The following is a 13,713-nucleotide window of genomic DNA, read 5'->3' on the forward strand; positions in this document are numbered from 1 at the left end:
ATGTGCTTGCAAACTGGACTTTCCCTCTGCCTCGGTGTTCTCGCACTGTGCTAGGAAGTTGCTTAAACAGGACTTTTCGGCTGTGTGGTTGTCCTTATCCACAGACCCACCTTGAGACTTCAGCTAGCAAGAGCCATGCCTTGCACACAAAGTGCTACAAAATGCCAAGCGCTTTGAAAGAGTCAGCCACGGTGTCCCGAACAAGGTACCCCACATTAGGCCCTCCTAACCCTAACCTCTGTGCTTGCAAAATGGCAACAGAGACCTTCATCTCACTGGGTTACTGCGGAAAAATAAATGCATCAATATTTCTGAAAGCACATACAATCGCAATGAATGTCACAGAAAGCCCCTGAGAAAATTCATTACCTTGTTTTCAGACCTGAGTTTGAGGAGTTCAAGGCACAGAAACGCTCCCTGCTTAGCCATTACAGGTGGATGAGTCTTTCTGGGATACACAAGGACCCAGTTTTGTCCAGGGAGACCCCCTCCTCTACACCCACCCTGTTATGCACCTCACTAGCCTTATTATATCTGGTCATCAGCAGAGAAGACAAACGCTGCCAAAAATCGCATGCAAGAATTTGTCCACTGGTTCCTTCACACTCTTTCGAGAGTTTCCTGTAATCAGTTTTTGTTTCTCTACCATCTTTTCTTCTAGGAGACATCAGCATAGTTAAGGCCGTAACCTGATGTATTTCCGGGTGGTTAGAACTTGGAAAAAGGTCTGATGATTGAGGCCAAAATCTTCCATGCATTTTTTAATATGCAGCAAGTGGAAGATGTGACCCACCGGTTCCAAGACAGGCCGTGCTGCGGTTTAGATATGGAAAGGCGAGCAGCATGTGACAGCCGTGGAGACCAGCTCTGCGAGTCAAGGGTTGTTTAAGTGCCTGTGTCCTGCCACTGCCTCTCCACCGGCCTCATCCTCTGACTGGCAGCATCGACTCCTACGTCCGATCACCTCCCTTCCAGAAACACAGGCACACATGGGTTGCAAACAGCCATGGAGAGGAAAGAGGCATGGACGTACTGCTGCTTCAACCATCCTAAGTGCCAACGGAGCTCAAAATAGCTCTTGCTCTAAATCGACCTCTGGTCATACCTCCTGCATACAGTCAAGATCCTCACCCCTCCCCTTCATCTTAGGGGAAGCCCACAAGTCAACTTTTATCATCTAAATTAAATGACAAAAAGAAAATCTTCATAGTATATCACTCCAGGACCTTTCCTTGCCCCCCGCACAAGGCTTCTGTTTTTGTGAGGCATAGCACCATTGATCCCCACAGAGGACTACTGCCACAACCAGGCCTATTTTTGCTGCCGTCACTGATGGAGTACACAATGTTCAGGAACGGTAATTACTACAAGAAAAAGAAAAAGCAATTTAAGTTTGCTAGGAAGTGGGGAAAAGGCAAAACAGAGGAGAAATCTATTCTTGCCAGTTTTTTTTAAGCTGCTCCGGTAAAAGAGTCTGCCCCCTCTATGAAGAAGTCCTTATGGAGGTGTATTTTTGCAGAAGGACCTCAACCCATTTGGACATAATAAGTAAAAGGGAAAAAAAAAAAAAAAAAAATGAGCGGCTGCTCTCGCCTTCCCTGGCAGAGCCGGCTCCAGCCATCCAAGTGAATCTCTGGCTGCCCCAGCCCTTCCAATGTTTGCAAACACTCAAAATCCCTCGTGTTTGCCCTCTTTTGATTACCAGGATCATTGCTTCAAATGCTGCTGCTTTTGGAAAGCAAAGTGGGTCAGTTACAAAGAGCTTTCCACGGTGTTCCTGCTTAACCCCTGCCAGCCCACGGCAAACCCTGCCACGACACTTGCTCGGAGGCTAGAGCACGTCAGATCTTCCTGAACTGACATTAAATGTTTTAACTCCAGTGATAATAAGAGTGGGAGCTTGTTCCTCCTAACAGTGAGCAAGTAGCCACATCCTCGTGACCCGCAGCCAGAAGACACCTGATCTGCGCGACCCATGTCTCTGCTACAGCAATTTACTGATGCTTCCCCCACTGCCATCATGAATTGCTTCCTTTCGGGTGAAGGAGATTCACCCATTTCCCATTCAGGAGGCGGCATTTATTTGATAACGCTGCGCTGAAATTCACAGACATCTGGAGCAGGCATTTTGTTCAGTTTTCCTCCCAAAAACTGAAGAGGAGCACTAATTATTGCTCAATGTTTTTCGTGGAACAGGAGGGCCAGGAAGGGACGTAAACCAGCTGCTCGCAGCACAGCCGGCGGTCGCACATCCAGCCCCCACCACGACCTGTCAATGCACGTTACCTTCTGTGTTTGAAGGAAGAGCAGAGCTGCTGGCTCTGCGGAGCAAGGCCCATGTTTTGCCGTCGCGCTTTCTGTTCCCAGCAGCACAGATGGGTTTGCTGTTGCGCTCGCACCAAGCGCTCCTTGGAGCGGTGTAGTTTCTAAATGGCTGTTTCAACGCTACAACAATAGCCGGCATTGAGGGACTGATAGGACAGCTCCCAAGAACTACGCACAATTATGCAAAGCTCCAGAGCAACAAAAGCCTTCACAGAGGACTTGGAAAATGGATTTTCATATGACTGGCTGCTCCAGCATGTTTGCCGATTCTGAACACGGCAAGCAGTGTTTTCCCTATGTGACATCGGTTCTTTGTGACAGACCACCCTAAAACTCCTCGAAAGCTGGAAAAATAGCAACAGGATACTCTTGAGCTACATCTTTAGCTCATCAATATTGTGCTTAACTTGACTAGACAGTCTGAAGTAACAGAAGAGAAGTTATTTGACAAGTCAGGGCCAAACATCCAACTCATCCTAGAAACCCCTGAAGAGTTCAGGCAAGTTATGTGTATAGTTAGGGACCTACCTACATCACGGTTTCACAGACTTTGTGGGAACAGCAAAAAACATCGTTGTGTGCAACGGCCATGATTTCCCATGAAACCAACCCAAAAACGCAGTTGTGATGTAGACTGAGCGAAGGTGCCCCCCACCAGTCAGCGGGGAGGAGCGGGCCACTGCAAAATGCCCACAAAATTGGCTCTATGCCACAAAAAACCCACCGTCTTGCCATGACTGAGGTAGGTCCCTAACTCTAACCTCCTAAATGAATCATTTCACTCGCCAATTAAATGCTGCCACCTCTGAAGCGAGGACGTTTGTTCAAAGGCTAACCCTACAGCTACAGAAAAGTTTAAATATGACACAGAGAAAACTATTAGCTAAATTTAAACTGCAGGGAGGAATTGAGCAAGACAAAGTTACTCCGGCTAGGAAACCAATCAAGTGATTAGGACTGACCTTCACTCAGGAAATCTCAGTCACCTGCAATTAAGAATGTCATATACTCTGGGTTCACACACATGGGCACACGCATGCACGTGAACACACACACTTTTCCCAGCTGTCAAAACTCCCTCGTTTTACCACTGTTCCAAATTCAAATTATTCCCAGACAAAAAAAAAATAATAATAATCAGGCTATTCACTTTGAAAGAATGTGTCGCTTCAGCCAAAAGCTTCTCAGAAGTACAATCTAAGGTTTTCTCAAGAACTGGTTTGTGGTAGGTGGACCCTGCAGCATGCAACTCGTGTAGACGTACCCAAACCAGCTTGGACCTGGACAGCACCAGGCAAGCCACAGCAGCACAGACCTCATCCTGGGTTGCAAAGGCCATTGAGAATCAGGGTTAAGATCTGGTAATTAGCCCAGAGATCAGCGCTTCTGCAGGTGTACTGTTATGCCCATCTTTGCCAGCCACTTTAAAGCTACCTGGGGTCATCTACATAAGCTATAGCCATACCTGTTGCAGCACAGACACACACCCCTAGCACACCCCGTGGACAACACTTCCAAAGAGATAACACTATGGATCTGCTCCAGAGGCAGGTCTTTGCAGTCACCAATGCAAAAGTTATCTTGCCTGAGCCTGTGTTGCAGATATCCCCAAGTTATGCTCAGGGGGAGGAGAGGCTTGGTATTGTACCGGTGGCTCTAGCCATTCACGCGCACATTTTACAAAAAAGCCAAGTTGAACCTTAACTTTAAAAGCTCTTCCCTGGCAACCACATGCCTCTCCAAGTGACTGCCTCCCTCTATTTCCCATGCTGGATTCCTCCTTCTCCACAGCACCCTCTCTCATATGGAATTTTTTGGAGACACTGCTGTATTCACGGAGAGGAGGTCTGAAAATAAGGGTGAAGGTTGGATCTACGGCAAGCCTGCACTCTTCCCCCTGGACACACAGCTTGGGATGTTGAAAATAAGAGAAAGATTTTAAACTGGGTTTAGAAACATTTCCCTGCACTCTTCTGGTACCATCACAGGATTTTTATCTAGTTCCAATCATTAGAATTTTATGCTTAAGTAGCCAGAGACTTAAATAAATTAATGCAATTATGAGCTGAATTTTTCAGCTGCCTTCTCAGGAACCCTAATCCAGACTCATTTAACAAGCAACATCCCTCCAGGTCAGTTATTTCTTTGGTTTACAGTCAACTTGCTCAAAATAATTTGTTCCGTGGAAAAGTTTTAATCCTGTGAACTGCATTTCAACTTTCTCACATTCTTCTAAATAATGTTTTATGTAACAGGGCGAGGAGGTGAAGGACTGGACTAGGCTACTAGTTATATTTGCCAGCGAGGAGGTGCTCTTAGAGCATAATACATCCATTAAAGTTCCCTTCGTTCTATGCTTGGTACCTTTGATGTAAGGTCCCGGTGAAAAATGCCTTTATAGTGAAGATAACTGAGTCCCAGAGAAATGTCACAGGCCAGTTTCACCCTCACTGTCCAGGGCAGATGCTGGTTACCGTCTAAGAGCTGTTCCAGGTTACCACAGTTGATGTACTGAAAAGACAAAACAGAATTTGCCATTAATTACTTAAGTTAAGCTTGATGTTAACAGTTCAATTGAAAGGTTTTGTTGTTGCTGTTTTTGGAAAAAAATTATCTGCGTTTGGTGTGACCTAGACGAAGACTTATGTTAATTATTTTAAAATATACTGATACTAAATTCTAATAGGCAGCCGCCCCGTACTCCTCTCACAGTAGTTGGATATTATGGTGACGGGCTCTTCAGAAACGTCAGCTATGCAGCCACAAGCCCCAAAGTGCTTTGCAGAAGTTGGTGTCCCACCTCCCTCTTCTTTCACATCTGGGAAAGCCAAGAGAGAGAATCCAAGTGCCTGGATCTGAGGCACAGAGCGAGCTGATGACAGAGCCAGGAACACAATATAGATCCGACTCCAAACCTCCGTACTCAGTCCACTAGTCTGTTGGTTGTCCCATAACTCAAACCTTAAACTATGAGCAGCAATAGTCCCAGATACCAAGTATCTTTTCACATAAAAGCGGCAACAATACAAATTACTCCATTCTTGTCTTGCATCGGGAGCTTGAACCTCACTGCACTACCACCCACGGACAGTCTTTACCCAAAGAACTTGTGTCTAAATACAACACAAAGTCAAAGCACAACAGATGCTTAAATACTGCGCGATGCATGGTACAGCAGTGTCGGGTGGTTGTTAGCTCTGTGCACAAATTCAGCGCCAACAGGACTAAATGTGCTCCATGTATATAGCTAAGGCTGCACCTGACAGCTACTGAGAGCGCCTGGAATAGATCCTTTGCCAGTAAGGGGCTCTGTGAAGCAAAGTGAAACTCCACTCCTCCATAACATCATCCTTCCACCTCCCTGCACGTGCCCCTGACCAGGAGACTGAGTGAAGCTTGCTCAGCAGGGCACACGGCAGTGGGAATTTTAACAGCTACACCAGGATTCACAGTCCTCCCCATAAGGTACCGACTTGGCTCCCCTGCACTTTGCTGAGGAAGTCCCCGCGCACCTGGCACACTACGCCCTCTGCCCCCAGCACCTACCTTTCTCCTTCTGCCAAGGTTCATATTTAAGTGTCAATATACTATCGTGGCCTGACCTTCCAGCTATATTTTACTGCAAGGGGGAAGAGGGAACAGGGAAGTTTCTTCCTACCGCTCCAAACTAGATAAGACATCTGGAAAGAATTTTACAAGTTCTGCATTTCATTTTCAAAAGCTAGGAAAGGCAATATCACGAAAGGGAGCTGGTGATTCTGGTCTAATATATATATATATATATATATATATATATATATATATTGATGTGTGCCAGTTTTAGGTTCTCTCGCCTGGGCAAGGCACCATTTATATCTAGTATTATCAAGTCTGACACAGAATGCATGCTAGAAAAGGCTTGCAAGTTCTCTTTGATTTTTTTCATTAATTACATGAACAGAAAGTACACCTAAAATAAAGGTGGAAGTGCTTATGGGATTGGGATTAAATAGCATCCTGACAAACTGGAGATGTGTCCTGAAAACACTGAGATGAAATTCAATAAAAGCAGCAACAAAAAAAGGCAAAAAATGCACACACAAAAAAGAAAAAGAAAAACCACGCAGAAAGGAGAACTAATGCACAGATAAAGAATGGGAAATAGCTGTCTAAACAGCAGTACACCACAAAAGGATCTGGGGATGATAGTAGACCTCAAATTAAGTCAGTCAACAATGTGATGCTGTTTCAAATAAAAAGGCCAATCTCATGCTACAATTATCACATGCAAGACATGGGAGGTAGTTATTGAGCTCTTCTTGGCGTCGGTGAGGCCAGGAGGAACGCTGTCCGGTTCAGAGTACCAAACATTAAGACGGTCCTAAATTAGAGAGCGTCTGAAGGAGTGCAAGAAGAATGAAAAAAGTTGAGAAAACACGACCTATAAGGAAAGGTTGAAGGAATTGGGTTTGTTTAGTCTAAAAGACTGAAAGAGAGGAGTGACTGATAACACATAAATAGGCTATTATCAAGGAAACAGTGATCACTTGTTTTTCAAGGCCACTTTCATAGAGAAAGGCCAAGAAAGAAAAATCAGCTTCATTTGTGGCAAAGATTGGTTATCGGGGAAAATTTTCTAGCTGTTAGGATGGTGAAATACTGGAAGAAGCTCCCTAAGGCTGCTGAGGAATTTCCTTTGCTGGAGGTTTTTAAGAACAAGTCAAACAAACACCTGTAAGGGGCCAGTCTGGGTATACCTGCCCCTACTTTGGTGTGGGAGACCCGACTTACTAGTCCTCTTGAGATCTCTTCCGGTCCTACATTTTCTACGATGCATACTTCTCCTTTACGCTGGCCTTTTCCAAACCAAAGAGGCAAAAAGGGCTTTAATATTGGACTATCAAAAAGGAATGAATCACTGAGAGCTGAGAAGAGAAAAGCCCAACTAAAATCTATTTTAAAAATTCACTCACCTATTGATCATTTGCATACACTAGTTTGATAGAGGCTATTATAACCAAATACGCAGCACCCTGGCAGAGAGAGCAAACAGTTTTCCAACTGACACCTACTAGTTATTACGAGAGGGTCCAGCTGCCCCATTTCAAGATCAAGTCCGGCAGGTGTAAGCACACTAACAAAAACGCATCGGAGGAAAGCAGGCTTGCTCCAGCAGGAAACCGAGTCAGGGCAGTTGCGCTCTATTCACAACCTGGCCACCGATTTCCAATGGGGAAATCAAACCCGAGTCTGCAGCGCGTGGTGTAGAGAAGCCACCAGGCCTCCTAGCAAGTGCTACAAAAAGAAAAATCTTAATAAATGCACTGAGCTGCTGGAGACGGCAGTCCTGTTTCTGGGGTCCAATCTCTCCTGCACTCCCAGGCGCAGCAGGAGCCTTCCCAACCGAGTTGTCCATGCTGTGTTACACACCATGCTGTGTCACACGCCGTGCTTTCTAGCCCTACATTTTAGCCCACAAGGCAGGGGACGTTTTTGTAGCTTTGCCTTGCATGGCCCAGCAGGCCTGGTCAGCGGTTCCTCATGCAAACGATGCTGGTTGAAGCAGCTGTGGTGCATGGCATTGCTATAAGCAGTCAGGCCAGCCCGAAGCCTCCTTTCCCCAAACCCTCCAACAATGCCATTGTGCTTGGTCGTGTTTATTTGCTGCTCTGCCCTAAACACAGGGAATGAGAAGGAGGGTGGCCTATTTGCTGCTGCAAGAGGGAAAAAAAGGAAGCTTTGTTCCCAATACTTGCTGTTTACCCTGCTGCCACCACAAATGAGCTCTGCGCGATAAGAATATGCTGAAGGAGCAAAAGTCACTCTTACTGCAGGAACATTGGACTTCATTATGCCCCTGAAACATTTTGGTGCCAAAGATCTCAGGCAGAAAGTGTGTACGGCTGCAGCATGGTCCCAGTCTCAAAGCAACGCCGCAGGCATTAAAACAGGTGCTGCACACATGTACTCGCATGTGAGGGACGAGATTAGATCAGGCTGCAAGCGTGAACACGAAGGATGCTGTTGGGAAAGTTTTGTGGAGACTTAAAAACGGAGCAATATTGGCACCTTTTCACAACAGACTCGTAAGTTGTGTGTCATTACATGGCAGGGCTGCAGCGCCTGATCGACTGCTTCACAAACAAGCTCAGAAGAACAGCAGATGAGCGATTAATTTAATACAGCTGCTAGATATTAAAAGTAACTGCTATGGGTTTCATTTACTTTTTGCCTCGACGATGACTCAACAGAACAACGTTATCTTTGGCACAGCGCAGATGTTGGCACTGCAGCAAAGGTAGAAGTGTTCCCTTCCTACACCTTTATCCACGCTGAAATCTAGCCAGGCTCCTGGTGCCAAAGCAGAAGTTCAGCTTGCTGGTTCAACAGGAACAAATCTGTATTGTGCCTCTTTCTAGAGGAGGGTGGGCTTCCTGAGCAATCAAACTGCCTCACAGGTCAAACAAGTCTGGGCATTCTCTCGCTCGGTCCGAAGCCAGGCCTCCATCATAGCTTCATCCACAAAGACAGACAAACATGGGACTCCTTTTCTGCACTGCAACCAGGGAGAATATTCGAGTGACCTTGGGAGTGAGCTAGCCTGCAGGCCAGCTACAGCAGCGCTGTCAGCCCCACACTGTCAAAAAAGAAAATAATGATCAAGTTAGCCCTCAAAATCCCACGGTACGGGCTTAAATGTTGCATTCCTTTGCCATCTGGTTTTTAGCTTAAGCTTCAGGCTTTCAAGGATTTCCTCTGCGCTTAAGAGGTAAACCCTTTTTTAAAAAAGTAAGTGTGAAGCGTCTCAACCACATGACTCCAGCAGCAGGGGTTTTTGTTTTGTTTTTTTAAAAGAGACTCCAAGTATCACTGAATTTGAGATAAAGACCACAGTGCTACAGAACACCAATGGCTTCTCGCTCAGTCTCAACATAAATAAGCCTGTTGTGCAGAAGAAAGCAAAAGGAACACAAATCACGCCAATGAAACCCACTTAAAAAGACACAGATCCCTAAAGTCTGCCACAACAGGAACAGCGCAGCTTGTGGCAACACTGTCCTTGGTGGCTTTGTCCAACGCCGTCACACAACTCTAATGCAAGAATCAAGCTCAGGGGCTCAGTGGGTGCATCTACACGTGCACTGGCCCGCTCCAGTTAATGCACATTAAATCTGGTATCTCCATTGCGAGGAACTAGGAAAATGCGCGTTAGCCTGTCTTAATACGCATCAACTAAAGCAACACTTAATGCGCATTAGCCTATTTTAATGTGCATTGGCTAAATAGCACAATTTTTGTAGTGATGCTTTAATGCGCATTAAAACAGGCAAATGTGCATTAACACGCATGTGTAGATGCATCCTTTGTGACCAGAGCCCTGTATTTCAATTGCCTTTAGCAAGGCTACCATTGACACTAATCTGCTACCAGCCACCTGTGCTATGACCCCATATAACATCTCATTTATAAAACTCAGGTACTGGGCAAGTGCAGCATGAGAAAACTGGACCTTTTCAGCCTCTGCAAGAGAAGGTTGAGAGGTGACCTTGTGGCTGCCTATAAGTTCATCACGGTGGCACAGAAGGGAGTTGGTGAGGATTTATTCACCAAGGCGCCCCCGGGGGTTACAAGAAACAATGGCCACAAGCTAGCAGAGAGCAGATTTAGATTGGACATTAGGAAGAACTTCTTCACAGTTCGAGCGGCCAAGGTCTGGAACGGGCTCCCAAGGGAGGTGGTGCTCTCCCCTACCCTGGGGGTCTTCAAGAGGAGGTTAGATGAGCATCTAGCTGGGGTCATCAAGACCCAGCACTCTTTCCTGCCTATGCAGGGGGTCAGACTTGATGATCTATTGAGGTCCCTTCCGACCCTAACATCTATGAATCTATGAAAAACAGTCACAAGCTAAGCAGGGCAATTTGAACAGGCTCCCCTCCCCACCACAAAGTTTGGTCACACAAACGTCAGCACACAAAGCATGTGTATGAAGTGGCTAGAGGAAGTGTGAGTTTCGAAAGGACCTAGACCACGATGAGCAGTCAGAAGCAGCGAGTGGGAGAGCTCTGGAGAGCAAAAAGAAAAAGCAATGTGGTGAGAGAGAGCAAGGGATGAATGAGCTGCAGCAAGAAGCCGAATGAAGAGCCCGGGCAGGAAGTGAGGAGGGGAAAGGGACTAGATTATGAGAGAACACAATCCATCAAAGACTAGCGCAAGGAGACAGCAAGCCAAGAAAAGGATGGCGAACACAGGCCAAGGATTGTGGTTTGGAACAGTGAAGCTAACGGGTGGACTTGGATAAGCTATTATAATAATGTCACCGTGTTACAAGGGCACGGAGCAGAGTTTTGGCAGTGTCAGAGGCAAGAAGCTCGCAGACCATTATTTCTAAGCCTGGAAGGACACAGATAATTCCTGTATTCAATAGTGCAGGGAAGATCAGCTCTTTCCATACACTCAACTTGCTGAGTATTCTCAAAAAAAAGGCTTTAGAAGCAGCCTGTATTAAGGAGAACAGAGCTCAGTGTTTATTTCTCTCGTTCTAAGAAGCCACTTATTCTCTGCAGTTTACTCGGCTGCTGGCTGCAGGACAACCAGATGACTGCAGCCAGCCCACGTACCCCTCTGCCACCACCGACATAATTAGCTCCTGTAGGAGGGCTGGAAATTTCCCAGTTTTTTTTATAACTGCGTTTATCAGCTTCGTGCATGCAGGCTTGTTATACCAAGACACCGTTTTAGCATCAGCTCAGATATCAGATCCCACAGGCTGGCATGGAGTGGCTCGATTACCAGATTACATTTATCGGTTTTCAAACTGATCCCAAAGCTCTGCTTATTCATCAAGAGATACACAATTTAAAAACAAAAATGTTAAGTTAACCAGCGGGCGTAAATATCTTGGGATAGCGACTTGGCCTCCTTCATGCCTGAACTGCCCACCACTCTGCTGGCCGCGGACACATGAGAACGAGTCTCTGCTGGAAAGCTCGAGTTTGAGGTTTGGATTTGGGCTGGGCATTGAGGGCACAATGCAGAAGCCCAGAGAAGTCCTGTAAGGGAACCGGACAGGATAAGGGATTGGGGCAAAAAAGTACCTCTCACAACAACGATGCTCAAAAGACCCTGCACGAGAAACCAGAAGGACCCAAGCAATTTGCAAACAGAAGTGTGGAGCAGAGCGCTGCTGGAGAGGGAGCCTGGACTTTTCCTAGAAGAGATAAGGCCAAGAAGGGTTGCCTTTCATTCCTGCAAGTTTCCAGTTTCTAGGTAACTGAAAACGAAAGAGAAACATGCAATTTAATACCAATCTGATTACAAATACTTACTGATTTACAATGTTCTAAAAAATACAAGTGAAGCAAAAAAACAGCTCAGTCCCCAAGTAACCTTTCAGAGGATTAAGAGTTAATTATCTTCCTACCCCACTGTACTTTGAGAAGATATGGCTTTTTATATAGACAATGGCTCAAATTGCCTCTTGCAATAAGAAAGATTCAATGATCTGGTGATTACACCACAGGACAGAAAAATAGGAAATCCAGCAGATCCACCCAACTCAGCTGTGGCCCTGGGCATGTCACAAACTGTCTCTCTTCTATAAAAGGTCCCTTCCAGCCCTAGTGTCTATAAAACCTATGAAAAGAAGGGTGTGAGGGGATGCTTCTACTTCACGAAGGGTCACAAGGATTCCTCTGCGCTGCTCTGGGAAGTGCTGTGTAATGACAACATTTGTCACCATCCAGGTTTAAAGATACTGGGTGCAAAAACAGGTTATTTAAATGAATAAGAGAAGGCAAGTGTCTATCCCACCCTCCATATTCTGCCTGCCCAGCAGCTCCCATCTCTCCTCTGCATGAGACTTCTCCATATCCATTCTTCCAACTAAAAAGTATTGGTTCATTTACTGGCTTTACGGCTAGAGAGAATATACTCTACAGCAAGTTTCAGCTGCTGGGGTACAGCAACCACAAGGCACTGCTGCAGTCTGGCTTTCTGAAGAAAGGTTTGTGGACGCTTACTTCAGATTCACATTCATACTCAAAATAGTCCAGGAAATAAGTTTATTTTGCTGGAACCGGAAAACACTCCCAGTATATTTGTGCAAACTGACCTTGATAACCGTTTTCCTGCAATTATAGTAATACAGACCTAGAAACGAGAGAGACCCAGCCAAGAAAAGCAGAGTTTATAATCTGTATGCACCACCTACGAACAACGAGACACGGCCCAGATTTAGGCACAATGAAAAGAAAAGCTTTAGATTATAGCAAGCTGGCCATGGACTAGTTGCTGCATTTGCATAGAGGAGGGAAAGCACCTTGCTGCTATCAAAGGCAACAGAAACAGCATCTCCACGTAAACACGGTGGTGCCAGAGCAGGAGAGGACCGTACCTGCAGCCAGCCTGAGCTCTGGTAAACTGCTCGGTTTTTGAGCTCTGCCTGTGCTAGCACTGAAAAAGGAAGTGCAGTTATAGCCAATAACTACCCCCGTGATCTGTGGCTATATTGCCTTCCCACTTCCACGCTGCTGCCAGCCTAAATAGGTTTTTACATGTAGGCTCCACAGAAACTCTAGAAACTGAGACCCATGGATTCAATTCCTGCATGACTTCATCCAAGTGACTTAACTGATCTGTCTCCATTTGCCCATCTGCAAAGTGGGTATAAGGGTCGGCCTACTTACTGTGTGCAAGCTTTAAAAGCAGACATGGTGCTCCTTGCACATTCAAACAGCCTCATAGACAGGATCAAGCCACACAAACCATGCTGCAGAACACCACTAGCTTTTTCTAGCCCTGGCAGATGTTATGTGGATATGCCTTAGCATCTTCCTACCTTGGAGGGAACTGTGAAGTTTTACAGAAGTTTATAAAGTGCCAAAATCCCTGATGAAGAGGGCCATAGGCACACATAAATAGTCAAGAGCTCTTCCATGAGCATAAGAGCTTCCATTAGTATTAGTAGCTCTTCCACTCCAATAGTAAAGAGCTCTTCCTCTTTTAGTTTGGGCAGCTGATAAGCAAAAATAACTACAAACATTTGTCAAGTAAAGAATCTAGTTTTAAGGGAAGGAGGAGAGCGCAGGGGTCTGTAAAACCCCTGGAGGATGTCATAAGGAACAGCAAATGATTCCAGGGTCGACATTAGTGTCCAATATACACAAGGGCTGTAAAGCCCATGTGTGATCAGATATACAGGCAATAAAGGAAAATCCATCCCTGAAAACAGCACAACACCCCCTCTCACAATGGTTAAGAAGCTCGTCTTTCTTTAGCCTGCTGAAATTCATTTTTTTTCTTAAATACTAAAAATGCCACAGATGTGCATGAGAAGGGGTGTTCTGTTCTGCTTGAGATAAGGGAAAGACTGCTCATTTGGGCTCCCAAACAGAGTCAGCTTTCAAAAGG

General features: G+C 45.7%; 1 protein-coding gene across 3 annotated transcripts in view; it reads right to left on the bottom strand.

Annotated features, from left to right (window-relative positions):
• Positions 1–13,713, bottom strand: part of TESK2 (testis associated actin remodelling kinase 2) — a 103,640-nt gene that overhangs the window by 24,005 nt on the left and 65,922 nt on the right. For all 3 annotated transcript variants that reach the window (XM_014610026.3, XM_019489588.2, XM_019489596.2), the window contains exon 5: positions 4,690–4,836. In XM_014610026.3, coding sequence (XP_014465512.2) covers positions 4,690–4,836 — 147 coding nt within the window. The remainder of the gene's footprint in view (positions 1–4,689; positions 4,837–13,713) is intronic.

The sequence above is a fragment of the Alligator mississippiensis genome, chromosome 5, assembly GCF_030867095.1.
Source record: "Alligator mississippiensis isolate rAllMis1 chromosome 5, rAllMis1, whole genome shotgun sequence".
In the NCBI taxonomy this organism is placed as follows: Eukaryota; Metazoa; Chordata; order Crocodylia; family Alligatoridae; genus Alligator; species Alligator mississippiensis.